The 14,021-nt window shown below is 42.3% G+C and overlaps 1 protein-coding gene across 1 annotated transcript in view; it reads left to right on the plus strand.

The window, feature by feature from the left end:
• The window catches only part of SASS6 (SAS-6 centriolar assembly protein), a 36,913-nt gene that overhangs the window by 17,544 nt on the left and 5,348 nt on the right, over positions 1-14,021 (plus strand). Inside the window, exons 9-14 of the mRNA XM_008064712.2 lie at positions 908-1,102; positions 1,214-1,303; positions 1,380-1,559; positions 2,066-2,147; positions 3,069-3,205; positions 5,132-5,260. Of these exons, the coding sequence (XP_008062903.1) occupies positions 908-1,102; positions 1,214-1,303; positions 1,380-1,559; positions 2,066-2,147; positions 3,069-3,205; positions 5,132-5,260 (813 nt within the window). The remainder of the gene's footprint in view (positions 1-907; positions 1,103-1,213; positions 1,304-1,379; positions 1,560-2,065; positions 2,148-3,068; positions 3,206-5,131; positions 5,261-14,021) is intronic.

A 14,021-nucleotide genomic window follows, 5' to 3' on the forward strand; every position in this document is an offset into this window, starting at 1 on the left:
TGTGTCCAGGGGTTCAAGACCAGCTTGGTCAACATAGTCCTCATCGTTACAGAAAAAATTAAAAAATTAGCCAGGTGTGGTGGCATGCGCCTGTAGTCCCAGCTACTCAGGAGGCTGAGGTAGAAAGATCGCCTGAGCCCAGGAGGTTGAGGATGTGGTGAGCCATGATCATGCCACTGCACTCCCAGCTGGGCAACAGAGTGAGACCCTGAGGCAAAAATAAATAACTAAATAAACATTTAAAAATTTAAAAAAAGCCGGCCTCAGTGGCTCAGCCTGTAATCCCGCGCCTTTGGGAGGCTGAGGTGGGTGGATTGCCTGAGTCTGCGGGTTCGAGACCCACCTGGGCAACTTGGCGAGACCTCATCTCTAAAAATAAATTAAAAAATCAGCTGGGCGTGGTAGTGCGCGCCTGTAATCCCGGCTACTGGGAAGGCTGAGGCGGAAGGATCACCAGATCCCCAGCAGGTCGAGGCTGTGGTGGCCGGGAGCGGCCACTGCACTCCAGTCTGGGCAACAGAGTGAGACTCCAACTCAAAAAAAATAAAAATTAAAATTAAGACCGGGCTCGGTGGCTCAGCCTGTAATCCCAGCACTTTGGGAGGCCGAGGTGAGTGGATTGCCTGAGCCCGTAGGTTCGAGACCCACCCCTGGGCAACTTGACGAGACCTCATCTCTATGATAAATCAAAAAATTAGCCGGGTGTGGTAGCGCACACCTGTAGTTCCAGCTACTTGGAAGGCTGAGGTGGAAGGATCGCCGGAGCCCAGCAGGTCGAGGCTGCGGTGGCTGGAAGCGGCCACTGCACTCCAGTCTGGGTGACAGAGTGAGACTCCAACTCAAAAAAAAAAAAAAAGAATCTGTCCAGGCAGCTTCCTTTTTTCATAGGCATCATCGTTTTCCCCAGGAGCTGCAGCGGACCAAGCAAGAAGTCCTTTCACTGCGAAGAGAGAACTCTGCACTAGATGCTGAGTGCCACGAGAAAGAAAAGCACATTAATCAGCTGCAGACAAAGGTGGCCGTTTTAGAACAGGAAATCAAGGATAAGGACCAGCTTGTTTTAAGAACAAAAGAGGCTTTTGATACAATCCAGGAACAGAAGGTCTGCTTGCAAATTTTTCTGAACAAATTGATGATCATAGTTACAAGTGATGCTTTTCCTAAATAAACACAAATGCTCTAATTATTCATGTTTTTTAAAAAAACACATCAGGTGGCTTTAGAAGAAAACGGTGAGAAAAACCAAGTGCAACTCGGAAAACTTGAAGCTACAATAAAATCATTGTCAGCAGAACTTCTGAAGGTTTGTTTTAAAAGTTTAATAAATATCAATATTTCATTAGATTATGCCGAGATCTGCATATAAAGTTCTTTCACAGGCAAATGAAATCATCAAGAAGTTGCAAGGGGATCTGAAAATGCTCCTGGGTAAACTGAAGCTGAAGAACACAGTCACCATTCAGCAGGAAAAGCTCCTGGCTGAGAAGGAGGAGAAATTGCAGAAGGGACAGAAGGAGCTGCAGGATGTTGGCCAGGCCCTTCATGTCAAGGAGCAGGAGGTGGGCAAGGGTGTGCTGTGGCGGTGTCCTCAGGGTGCTGGCCAGGTTCTTTGCGGCAAGAGGCAGGAGGTGGGCAGGTGTGCGTATGTACTTGCATGCGTTGTGACTGTCCTCAGGGTGCTGGCCAGGCCCTTCATGTCAGAAAGCAGGAGGTGGATGGGTGTGTGTGCGTGTGCTATGACTGTGTCCTCATATATAGTTCTTACATTTCTACTTTGTTATCGTGGGAAATGGCTTTGTTCTTTACAAAAGAACACAGCTAGACTCACCAGAAGTTAACAACCAGTTTCAGTGGCCAGGTTAGTTCCTATTACTCAGATATCAGATACCTTGACGACTCCTGTGTGTGCGCTCGCCAGGAATATTATGTTAGAGTTGAGGTAATTTCTTATTCTCATTTAATAGTGATCATGTATTTAATTGTTTAATTAATAGTAATACCTTTCTTTGGTTTTTATTTTAAACTTTATTTTGCTTGACTTATTGTGAGGATTGACATATTTCAGGTATGCAAATTACAAGAGCAGTTAGAAGCTACAGTTCAGAAACTTGAAGAAAGCAAACAGCTTCTAAAAAATAATGAAAAGTGTAAGTCTGTTACATTTTATGTACATGAGATTTGTGCAGTAATTCTTTATCTGAAAATTTTATTTGCATTTATAAAAGTGTAGGTAAATCAAGATATTGCTATATCTATATGTGGATAATTTCTGATTTAAATATACTGTCTTAATGTCTTTGCTGTAGTAAATTATATCATGTGCCTAGTAAAATAGTTACTGTCATTATAAAGAAAACCATATACTGCATGTCAGTAGCCTCAAATTAAAAGTGTTGAAAATGTTAACTATAATTTACTGGTTAAATTCTTCACCAACCATTGCTTTACTAGACTCTGGGGTTGCCATGTGCTCCTTGAGCTATGGCTACTACCATGTTTTCTAAGCTTTGGCTCCCCCCTCCCCTACTTTGGGGAGGTGAATGTCCTCTTTCTTTCTCTCTCTCTAATTTGCTTTTTAAATAAACTTTATTTTTAAAAAAATTCTTCACCACTCCTTTTTTTAAAAATTGCTATGGTTACCTAATAGTAACAGTATGAATTGTTTGAAGCCAAAGTATAAGATGAAGCTTTTTTTCCCCCCGCCTGACCTGCCCCCCTCCAGCTGCCGCCCCAGCCCCAAGATGAAACTTTTAACTAACATTTTCTCAGTTTCTACTACTGGATATCCGACATAAGATTGTGATAGAAGCAAAGGCTTTCACAACGGTGCGTGACTAGCAGAAGTGTGTGCTTCTGAGAGGAAAAGAATAGAGCATCCTGTGTAGCAGTTGCTAAGATAAGAATCTTTAAAGTCAAAAATTTAAGTGAACCTGTATTATTCTCCTACAACATAAGGGAGTTCAAAAAGTTTATTTTAAAAATCTTAATATAATTTTTGAGTGTTTGAAATGATTAGAATAATAAAACAGTTAAATAAAAGCATGTATCTTATTGTTCCCTTCTTTAAGTAATCACATGGTTAAATAAAGAGCTCAATGAAAATCAGGTCATGAGGAAGCAGGATGCGTTGGTGCCTTCCATGACTCCACCTGCACATGCCAGCAGCACCGCGGTCAGAAGTGGGATTTCTCCTAACATGAACATGGTAAGATTTAAAGTCAGGTGTGAGTGGTCCTGGAAAATTTTTTGAAACGGAAGTAATTCCAGATTGTAGGATGTCCCTATGACTTAAGATGCTAGTATCAGCCCAGGCTGGAGTTCTACAGTTACTAGCACTGAAGCAGAGTTTAAGTAGCCCTTGAAAGTGGGACAAAGGCTGTGTTTCAAGGGCACATTTCTTTGTCTTTACTGGGTGTAGAAATCATTCAGTACTAACTAAAGTAATGCCAAACTTACCGAAAAAGCATTAGAATACACACATGTACACACACACAAAATACTGAGGAGACTTGAGGAGATGATTGAGGGTTTGGGCTCAGGTGTGGAACTACAGTGGAGAAAGCCTCAAACGAATTCTGTCAGAAGAAAAGTCCTGTTAGTGGGCTTGTCGGTCCAGATTCTGAAAGACACTGTATATGAGACAGAGGCTTCCTAGCTCCCAGGACCAAGTCTTCTACTTTTTACTGCCAAGAAAAAATGGCAAATAAGAATAGATCTCCTTATATTCTGGTAGTACCAGGGTCTAGGCCCAGGAACTTGCCTACAAATGGGCCTTGGAAATGACAGTTTCACAGATTGTCAACATCAGACAAGGTCACTCTGTGACCATGATGGCTTAGGTCAAAACCAAGACCATTCCCCAATCATGAGAACACAGACAAAAAGAAGAACATTGCTAAACCACTCCATTGACCCAGCATCCTCTTATCCTGGTGGCATGAGTGGCTGCTGCTGCTTTACCAGTCATGGCTTTGGCCTCAGTCCATCCCTCCTGCCTTACTGGACAGGATTTATTCAGATACCCAGCTGTACATTTATCCCTGCTTCCTGACAGCACCCATCACAGCAACACCCACTTTCTTATGCGTCCCCTCAAGTCACCTGACGTACCTAAACCCCGGAGGCACATCTCCTGAGCTCCCACCTACCAAGGTACCTGTAGTTTTCATAGCACGCAGTTTCCCTTGTTGGAAGTAGCAGTAAACCTGCTGGCACCACTGTGGGTGTGTTCCTCATAGGCTTTGGCTGGAGGGCGCTGGCGGGTATAAAATTCAAGCACCTGTTGAATGTTTCATCTACTCTGGAAGTCACACAGACTGGGTGTCTAAAGAGGGGAAGGATTGCTGCTAAATTGGACAGAGGTGCAGGGAGAGAGCCTGGGCTGACTGGGAGGGCTTGACTGCCAAGACTTGCTTGGCTGATGGTAAACAGCTATGCAGGGCATTTGTGTCTTGAAGCCACTGGTGCACACAGATGCTTCTCAGGGCCTGGGTCTCAATGGCCTCTTTGTACATAGATAAACTTTGTTTTCATAACATTGTTTAATGGTGGTGGCAGTATTGTGAAAACTAGTAGCAAATCAATTTTTGTCTCAGTCCATTTAAAAACAATGGCCTTCAGAAATGCAAATCAAAACCACGTTGAGATACCACCTAACCCCAGTAAGAGTGACCATCATTAATAAAACAAACAACTACAGATGCTGGCGAGGATGCGAAGGAAAAGAAACGCTTCTACACTGTTGGTAGAAGTGCAAACTAGTACAACCTCTTTGGAAGACAGTGTGGTGATTTCTGAAAGAACTATTTAATTGATCTTCCATATGACCCAGCAAACCCCCTACTGGGAATATACTCAGAGGAACTGAAATCATTCTACCAAAAAGATACCTGCACACGTATGTTTGTCACAGATCTATTCACAATAGTAAAAACATGGAACCAACATGGAACTATGCTGCCCATCGAAACTGGACTGGATTAAAAAAATGTGGTGTTATGATAAATAAAATTGGCCTCTGAGATAGTGCTCTTAGCTATTAGTTACTATAACAGATGTCAACGTCTCCTGATCAACACATACTATTTAGAATTAATGTCTCATCCTTAATGATCTTTGTTTTTGTTTTTAGGTTGATGGTAGGCTGACTTACCCAACTTGTGGGATTGGTTATCCTGTCTCTTCTGCATTTGCATTCCAGAATACCTTCCCTCATTTGATAACTGCCAAAAATACTGTCCACTCTGTTTCAGGACCAAAGGTAGCCAAATTAACTAAAGCTTTTTTTGGGAAATTATAAAAGTTTATGTATTCTTTGGTAGAAGTGAGGACTTTGAAACTGGTGTTATAAACTCTATCAAAGCGATCTGGACTGGCCTAAAGAAATTGGCTGTGTTGCGTAGCCATGTGCTTAGCATAGCCTGTCCCCAGAGCTACAGAGAGTTCTCTGTGAGAGGAGACTTCAGCCTGGGCTTATGTGTAGCCAGTGACAAGCGCTTGGATACATTTAGTAGCTCTTCTTGTGACGCTTACTAAGGAGAGTTAGACATGTGCATTGAAAAGAATGCTGCTGTTTTTTGGTCAGTGCCATATCCTTAGTGTGATGGCATCTTGGGACCATTTTTTCCTTGAGAATTATGATTTAATTTATGGTTTTTTTTTTACTTTAAGCAACTTTCCAGGACTATATTTAATGCCCAATGTGAGGACAGGAACTACTATAGACTATTGCCTGCTTGATAGGACTAAATGCAATTTATAAAATAATGAGATGATCTTCTGTAAAATCTTGTGGCGTCAGGAATCATGACTGCAGGATGCTCTTGAACCCAGGAGCAAGGCTCTCGGTGCTTCTTCTGTCACTGACCTTTGTACTCTTGATTATGTAACCCCAACAAAGAAGCACAGATAAATAAAATATATTGCATTTTCATCCCTAATGCATGAATATTTATTTGTGAATTTATGTGCATACTGCTAAAATGCTGCACATACTAGAATTTAGTGGTCAGGAACATGGGATTTGATGTCAGGGTTTTTTTTGAGACAGTGTCTTGCTTTGTTGCCCTGACTGGAGTATGTAGCTGGTAATGGCTCACTGCAGCCTTGATCTGGACTCAAGCAGTCCTCCTGCCTCAGCCTCCCTTGTATTTGGGATTATAGGCATGGGCCACCAAGTCCAATTACGTTTTTTGTGTTGTCTTTTTTTTTGGTATAAAGAAGGTCTTACCCAGGCTGGTCTTGAATCCCTTGCCTCCTGCCATCCTCCCACCATGGTTTCCCAGAATGCTGGAATTATAGGTGTCCGGCCTTGATGTTAGGATTTAAACCCTGCCTCTGTCAGTTAAAGTTGGGCAAGCCTCTTAAAACCAAGTCACATCCAGCTCTTTGGCTTCCGTTTACCCACTTGTAGAAATGGAGTGATGGGCTTGGCTCGGTGACTCAGCCTGTAATTTCAGCCCTTTGGAAGCCGAGGTGAGTGGATTGCCTGAGCCTGTGGGTTCGAGACCAGCTTGGGCAACTTGGGAGACCTCGTCTCTACAATAAATAAAAAAATTAGCTGGATGTGATAGCATGCGCCCGCAGTTCCAGCTACTTGGAAGGCTGAGGCAGAAGGATTGCTGGAGCCCAGCAGGTCAACACTGGGGTTGCCATGAGCATGCCACTGCCCTCCAGCTTGGGTGACTGAGTGAGACTCCGACTTAAAAAAAAAAAAAAAAAAAAAAAAAAGAAATGGAGTGATGATTTTCTCTACCTCACTAGATTACTGAGTTCACTGAATTTATAATACATTTGTGTAGAATGGTGCCTGATATGGGTTTGAGACCATCCTGGGAAACAGCGTGACATCTCTACCGAAAAAAAAAAAAAATTAACTAGACATGGTGGCACATGCATGTAGTCCTAGCTACTTGAGAGACTAAAGCAGAAGGATTGCCTGAGCCCAGAAGGTTGAGGCTGTAGTGAGTCATGATCATGCCACTGCACTCCAGCCTATGTGACAGAGTGAGACTGTGACTTAAAAGGGAAAATAAAGGGCCAAGTTCGGTGGCTCACGCCTGTAATTGTAGCAATTTGAGAAGCCAGTGAAAGGATTGCCTCAGCCCAGGAGTTTGAGACCAGTCTAGGCAACATAAGGAGACCTCATATCTACAATACATTAAAAAAAAATTTTGTTGAGCATGGTGGTGCACACCTGTAGTCCCAACTACTCAGGAGGCTGAGACAGAAGGATCGCCTGAGCCCAGGCTGTCACAGTAGCTGTGATCGTACCACTACACTCCAGCCTGGGTATCAAAATGAGGCTGCAACTAAAAAAAAAAAAAAAAAAGAATAGTGCCTGATACATGATAAGTGCTCCATAAATGATATCCACTATTATTAATAATAAAATATATTCAAAAATAGAAATTGAGAAATGAGTTTAGGCTGGATGTGGTCTTCTTATGCCTGTAATTCTAGTACTTTGGGAGGCCAAGGTGGGAGGATTGAAGCTAGGAGTTTGAGACCAGTCTGGGCAACATGACCGAAGCCTGTCTCTATAAAAAAAAAATTTTTTTAAAATTTTAGTCTGAGTCTCTATCACCCAGGCTGGAGTGCAGAGATGGGCGCACAGCCACGGCAGCCTTGACTGTGGGCTCAGGGGATTCTTCCGCCTCAGCCTTGCAAGTACCTAGGGCTATAGCATGCACCACCACACCTGGCTAATTGTTTTATTTGTTATATAGACAAGGTCTTGCCATGTTGCCCAGGCTAGTTTCAAACTAAATTCTCTCACCTCTGCCACCCAAAATGCTGGGATTACAGGTATGAGCCACTGCATCTGGCCCAAAATTTTTTTTAAATTAGCCAGGCATGATGATGTGCACTTGTAGTTCTAGCAGCTCAGTAGGTTGAGGTGGGAATATTGCTTGAGCCCAGGAGATAGAAGCTGCAGTGAGCTATGATTGTACAACTGCATTCAATACTAAGTGACAGTGAGAGACTGTCTTAGAAAACAAAAACAAGATATTAAAAATGACTATAAATCTAGCTGGTCACTGAGGTTCACACCTGTAATCCTAGTGCTTTGGGAAGTCAAGGTAATAAGAATCACTTCAGGCCAGGAGTTTGAGGCCAGCCTGGATATCAAAGTGAAGCCCCGTCTCTATGAAGCTTAAGAGATGGAATAAATCAAAGTTACAGGATTTTCTTCTCCAACCTCATTGGATGGGTCTGATCACTGCCTGCCTTGGTGACCATTGATCTGGGTAGTCGGGTATCGGCAGCTGTGGTCATTAAACATATTCTCAGCCAGGCATGGCAGCTCATGCCTGTCTTCCCAGCACTTTGGGATTCAGAGGCAAGAGGATTACTTGAGCCCAGCGGTTTGAAACCAGCCTGGGCAACTTAGTGAGTCCTTGTCTCTACGATAGGGCGTAGTGGTGTATCTGTAGTTACCATGTCTTGAAGATTGAGTTGGAAGGATCACCTGAGCCCAGGAGATAGAGGCTGCTGTGGCCCTGCCGCTGCGCTGCCCACACTGCATGACGACTGTTAGATGCTCAGCTATAGTCTTTCAAACTTATCAGAGAGGAGATGTTATTCATGTCAGAGAAGATCCATGTGATGGAACCTTTTGGATTAACTTCCTGCTCTTCAAGGTCCCCGTGTCCCTCGGGATGTGAAGGTGTGAAAACTGGGAGGGGTTTCCACAGGGAGGATGGCTGGGCTGATTCTTCACCTTGCTGGTGGGCACACGGGTGTCAGAGGCTGCTTTCGTTTTGCAGGAGCCACCTCACTCACTAAGTGGTTCTGAGTTAATTTCTCATTTATTTGGAATTAACTCTCTTTAAAATTTTAAAAAAATTTTAAATATATGGGGTATAATCCAGGGTTAGGTGTACAGATGTTCTTTATGCAAGTACCCTTGTTGATGGGGTATGTTTCCCTCCTTCCTCCCACCCCTGGCAGTTTCCCACTACTGCCAGCCACCACCCCTGCCCTCCCCGGCAGTTTCCCACTACTGCCAATCCCTCTCTTATAGTATTACTATAGTCGTTCAAGATCCGCTTATGAGTGAGAACATGTGAAACTAGGTTCTTTGCTTCTGTGATACATCCCTCAGTATTACAGCCTCTTAAGTCCATCCAAGTTGCTGCGAAGTTCGTAATTTTGTCCTTTTATGGCTGCCTAATATTACATCATGTAAATGTAACACATTTTTTTTTTAATCCAGTCCTCTATCGATGGGCAGCATGGTTGGTTTCATGTTTTGTGAATAGTGCTGCAATAAACATGCGTGTGGAGGTATTTTTTTCATAGAGTGATTTCAGTTCCTCTGGATAATTCCTAGTAGGGGGATTATTGGGTCGTATGGGAAGTCAATTTTTAGATCTTTTAGGAATTGTCACACTGTTTTCCACAGAGGCTATACTAGTTTGCACTCCTACCAACAGTGTAGAAGTGTTCCCTTTTTGCCACATCCTCTCCAGCATCTGTTGGTTTTTGAGTTGATGATGGCCATCCTGACTAGAGGTAGGTGGTATCTCAGTGTGATTTTAATTTGCATTTCTTTGATGACTAGTAAGACTGAGCAATTTTTCATGTATCTGTTGGCTGCTTGTATGTCTTCTTTTGAGAAGTGTTTATGCATATCTTTTGCCCACTTTGTAATGGGGCTGTTTGTTTTTTTCTTTTTGGCACATTTGAGTTCCTTGTAGATCCTAGATGTTAGGACTTTGTCAGATATACAGTTGGCAAATATATTTTCCCAGTCTGTGGGCTGTCTCTCCGCTCTTTCAATGGTTTCTTTGGCTTTGCAGAAGTTTTTCAGTTTGATGAGGTCCCACTTGTCTAACTTTATCTCTTATGGTATGCGCACTTGGGGGTTTCATCAGGAATTGGTTACCAGTTCCAGTTTCCATAAAGGTGTCTTTCGTGCTTTCTAAGATTCTTATAGTTTGAAGTTTAACATTTAGGTCTTTGACCCATTTAGAGTTGATTTTTGTGTATGGTGATAGGAAGGGTCCTGTTTCAATTTTCTGCCTGTGATCAACCAGTTTTCCCAGCACCATTTACTGAATAGGTTCTCCTCTCCCCATTAATTGATGCTGGAGGCTTTGTTGAAGATGAGTTGGTTGAGAAATTGAGGTTTTGTTTCTGGAATCTCTATCCATTTCCTTTGGTCTATATGCCTGTTCTTGTAACAATATCAGACTGTTTTGATTATTGTAACTTTATAATAAAGGATAGTCTGGAAGCGTGATACCTCCTGTTTTTTTTTTCTTTTTTTTTTCTGAGGATTATTTTGGTGATTCGTGGTCGTTTATGTTTCCATATGAATTCCTATATTGTCATTTCCATGTCTGAAAAGAATGCTGCTGGTAATTTAATGCGTATTGCATTAAACCTATAGATTGCCTTGGTTAGGATGGACATCTTTTTTTTTTTTGAGTTGGAGTCTTACTCTGTCGCCCTGGCCACCGCAGGGCGACCTGCTGGGCTCCGGCGATCCCTCCGCCTCAGCCTTCCAAGAGTAGCTGGAATTACAGGCATGCACTACCACGCCCGGCTGATTTTTGGTTTATTGTAGAGATGAGGTCTCGCTGCCCAGGCAGGTCTCGAACCCGCGGGCTCAGGCAATCCACTCACCTCAGCCTCCCAAAGGCGCGGGATTACAGGCTGAGCCACCAAGCCCGGCTAGGATGGACATCTTAACAATGCTGATTCTTCTAATTCATGAGCATAGAATATTTTTCCATTTGTTTGTGTGATCTTTTATTTCTTTGAGCAGTGTTTTATTGTTTTCATTGTAAAGGTACTTTGACTTCTCTGGTTAGGAAGATGCCAAGGTGTCATTTTTTTTTTTTGTGGCTATCGTGAATGGGATTGTGCTTTTTATTTGGGTTTCTGTTTATTTATTGTTGGTGTATTGGAATGTGACTGACTTTTGCACATTTGTTTTATACTCTGGGACTTGGCCAAAGCCCTTTATCAGTACAGGGAGGTTTTTGACAAATTTTCTTGGGTTTTTGAGGTATAGAATCATATCATCTGCAAAGAGGGATAACTTAACTTCCTCTTTTCCTATTTGGATACCCCTGATCTCCTCTTGTCTCATTGCTCTAGCTAGGACTTCCAATATTATGTTGAACAGGAGGGGTGAGAGTGGGCATCCTTGTCTTGTCTTGGTTTTCAGGGGAAATGGTTCCAATTTCTGTCTGTTTAGCAGTATGTTGGCAGTGGGTTTCTCATAGATGGCTCTTACTATTTTGAGGTATGTTCCATCTTTGCCTAGATATTCAAGGGTTTTTATCAAGAAGGGATGCTGGATTTTATCAAAAGCTTTTTCCACGTCTAATGATATAGTTATGTGGTTTTTGTCTTTTCATCTGTTGATATATTTAATTACATTTATGGTCTTGTGGATGTTGAACCAGGCCCATCCTGGGGATGAATCCTACTTGGTCATGGTGGATGATTTTTGAGATGTGTTATTGGATCCGGTTTGCTAGAATCTTGTTGAGAATTTTAGTATCTATGTTCATTAAGGATATTGGCCTATAGTTTTCTTTCTTTGTTGGATCTTTACTCGGTTTGGGTATCGATGTGATGTTAGCTTCATTCAGTGATTTGGGGAGAGTTCCATCTTTCTTGATTGCCTGGAATACTTTCAGATGGATTGGTTCAGCTCCCTGTATGTTTTGTAAAATTCAGCTGGAAAGCCATCTAATCCAGGGCTTTTTTTGATAGGTAGTTTTCTTATGACATAGTCGATTTCCTGGGTTGTTATTGGTCAATTTAGGGTCTCAATTTCTTCTTATTTCAACCTGGGGAGGTTGTGTGATATCAGAAAGTCCTCCATTTCATTTAGGTTTTCAAGTTTGTTTCCATACAGGTGTACATAGTAATCTCTGATAATCTTTTGTATTTCTCCATTTTCAGTTGTGACTTCATCTTTTGCATTTCTGATTGTGTTTATTTGGGCTCTTGGTCAGTCTAGTCAGGGGTCCATCAATTTTGTTTATCCTTTTAAAAAACTAGCTTTTGGTTCCTTTTTTTCTTTTTTTTAAGTATTATATTTTTGTCTTCTATTTCCCGGATTTGGGCTTTTCATTTTGGTGATTTGTAATCTTCTGCTGAAGTTAGGGTTTTGGTGGTCTTGCTTTTCCAGCTTTCTTAGGTGACTTGTTAGGCTGTTAACTTGTGAAATTTCCATTTTCTTCATGTATGTTCGTAGAGATATGAATTCTCTTCTTAGAACTGCTTTCATGACTTCCCAGTGGTTTTCATAAGATGTTTATTCGTTTTCATTTGTTTCCAGGTATCTTTTAATTTCTATTTTGATTTCCATGTTGACTCAGAAGTTGTTTAGCATCATGCTGTTTAGTGTTCATGTCTTTGTGGGTTTGGGGGAAACTTTGTTGGTGTTGATATTTATTTTTATTTCACTGTGGTTTCAATCTTAGAATTTCAATCTTAGGGAATTTGTTTATGCTTGATTTATGGCCAAGGATGTAGTCGATCTTAGAGCACGTTCCTTGTGGTGATGAGTAGAATGTATATGGAGTTAACTCTTTTAAAAACTAGGTAATGTGTGCATGTTGGAAGCTTCCAGGGTACATGAAGACACACCATCTCAGGTCCTGTCGGGGCCCCACCTCCTGAGAGAAGAGGACTGGGAGCAGTCTGCAGACAAGCAGAGCACACATGAGGATGTGCGTGCGTGTGGGTATCACGCTGCTCTGTGTATAAACCCAAGAGCACTCCTGCAGGGCTGCACCTCGCTCTTTCCATGTGACAGTATTGTCATAGGTAGTCCCTGGCCATGTGTCAGCCTGCAAGTTTCTGCTTTTGCTTTCTGTTCCAGCGTGTGAGAGTTCTGTAGTTTACCTGCATTCTGTTTGGGGATGGTCAGGTGCTCTCATCTGGAAACTCAGACAGTCCTCCAGCTACTCTCTTTGCATATATATCTTTGTGGCCTGGTAAAAAATAGATTCATAGGAGAAATTATTAGAAGTATTGTCAAAGGCATTTTTGCCTGTCTGGTTACTGAAATAGCATATTTTTAAAAGTAAGACCGGGATCTTGTTATGTTGCCCAGGCTGATCTTACACTCCTGACCTCAAGCAAACCTCTCACCTCAGCCGCTGAAAGTGCTGGGATCGCACGTGCCTGGCCACAAGTATTCTTTATATATTCTGGACACTAATCTGCTGTTGCTTTTATATGTTAACTGTGATTTTCCAACTTTTGGGTTGTCTTTTTACTCTCTTCATCATGCTTCCCTTTTCACAAATTTACAACCTTATTAAGGTATAATTTGCATATCATAAGATTCTTTCCATATAAGTTTATGGTTTAATAATTTTAGTGAGTACATGGAGTTGGAAGACCATCACCACAGTTATTTCAGAACATTTATATGACCCCCAAAAGTTCCCTAGTGTCTGAATTTTGGTTTTGTTTTTTGAGTTGAGTTGGCATCTCACTCTATTGCTTCAGCTGGAGTGTAGTGGTGTGATCACAGCTCTCCACAACTGCGATTTCCCAGGCTTAGGCAATCCTTCTACCTCAGCCTCCCAAGCAGCTGGGTCTACAGGTGTGTGCTACCATTCCCAGCTAATTTGCTTTTTCTTTTTGATATCTTACAGAGATGGGTCTTGCTGTGTTGCCCAGGCTGGTCTCAAACTCCTTGGCTCAAGCAGTCCTCCCACCTCGGCCTTTCGAAGTGCTAGGGTTACAGGCGCGAGTCCCTGCACCCAGCCTGCCTGTTTGGAGTTCATTGTACTCCTGCCTCCATTGCTAGACAACTACTGATCTGCTTTCTGTCATTATCAGTTTGCTTTCCTGTATTCCATGTAATATGTGGTTTTCGTGTCTAATTCCACTCAGTATAATGTGTTTGAGGGTCATCCAGGTCATAGTGTGTATCAGTAGTTCAGTTGTTTTTGTTTGTTTGTTTTTTTGAGTTGGAGTCTCACTCTGTCGCCTAGACTGGAGTACAGTGGCTGCTTCCGGCCACCGCAGCCTCAACTGCT

This window comes from Carlito syrichta, unplaced genomic scaffold (assembly GCF_000164805.1).
Source record: "Carlito syrichta isolate Samal-C Ts95f unplaced genomic scaffold, Tarsius_syrichta-2.0.1 Scaffold307934, whole genome shotgun sequence".
Lineage (NCBI taxonomy): Eukaryota > Metazoa > Chordata > Mammalia > Primates > Tarsiidae > Carlito > Carlito syrichta.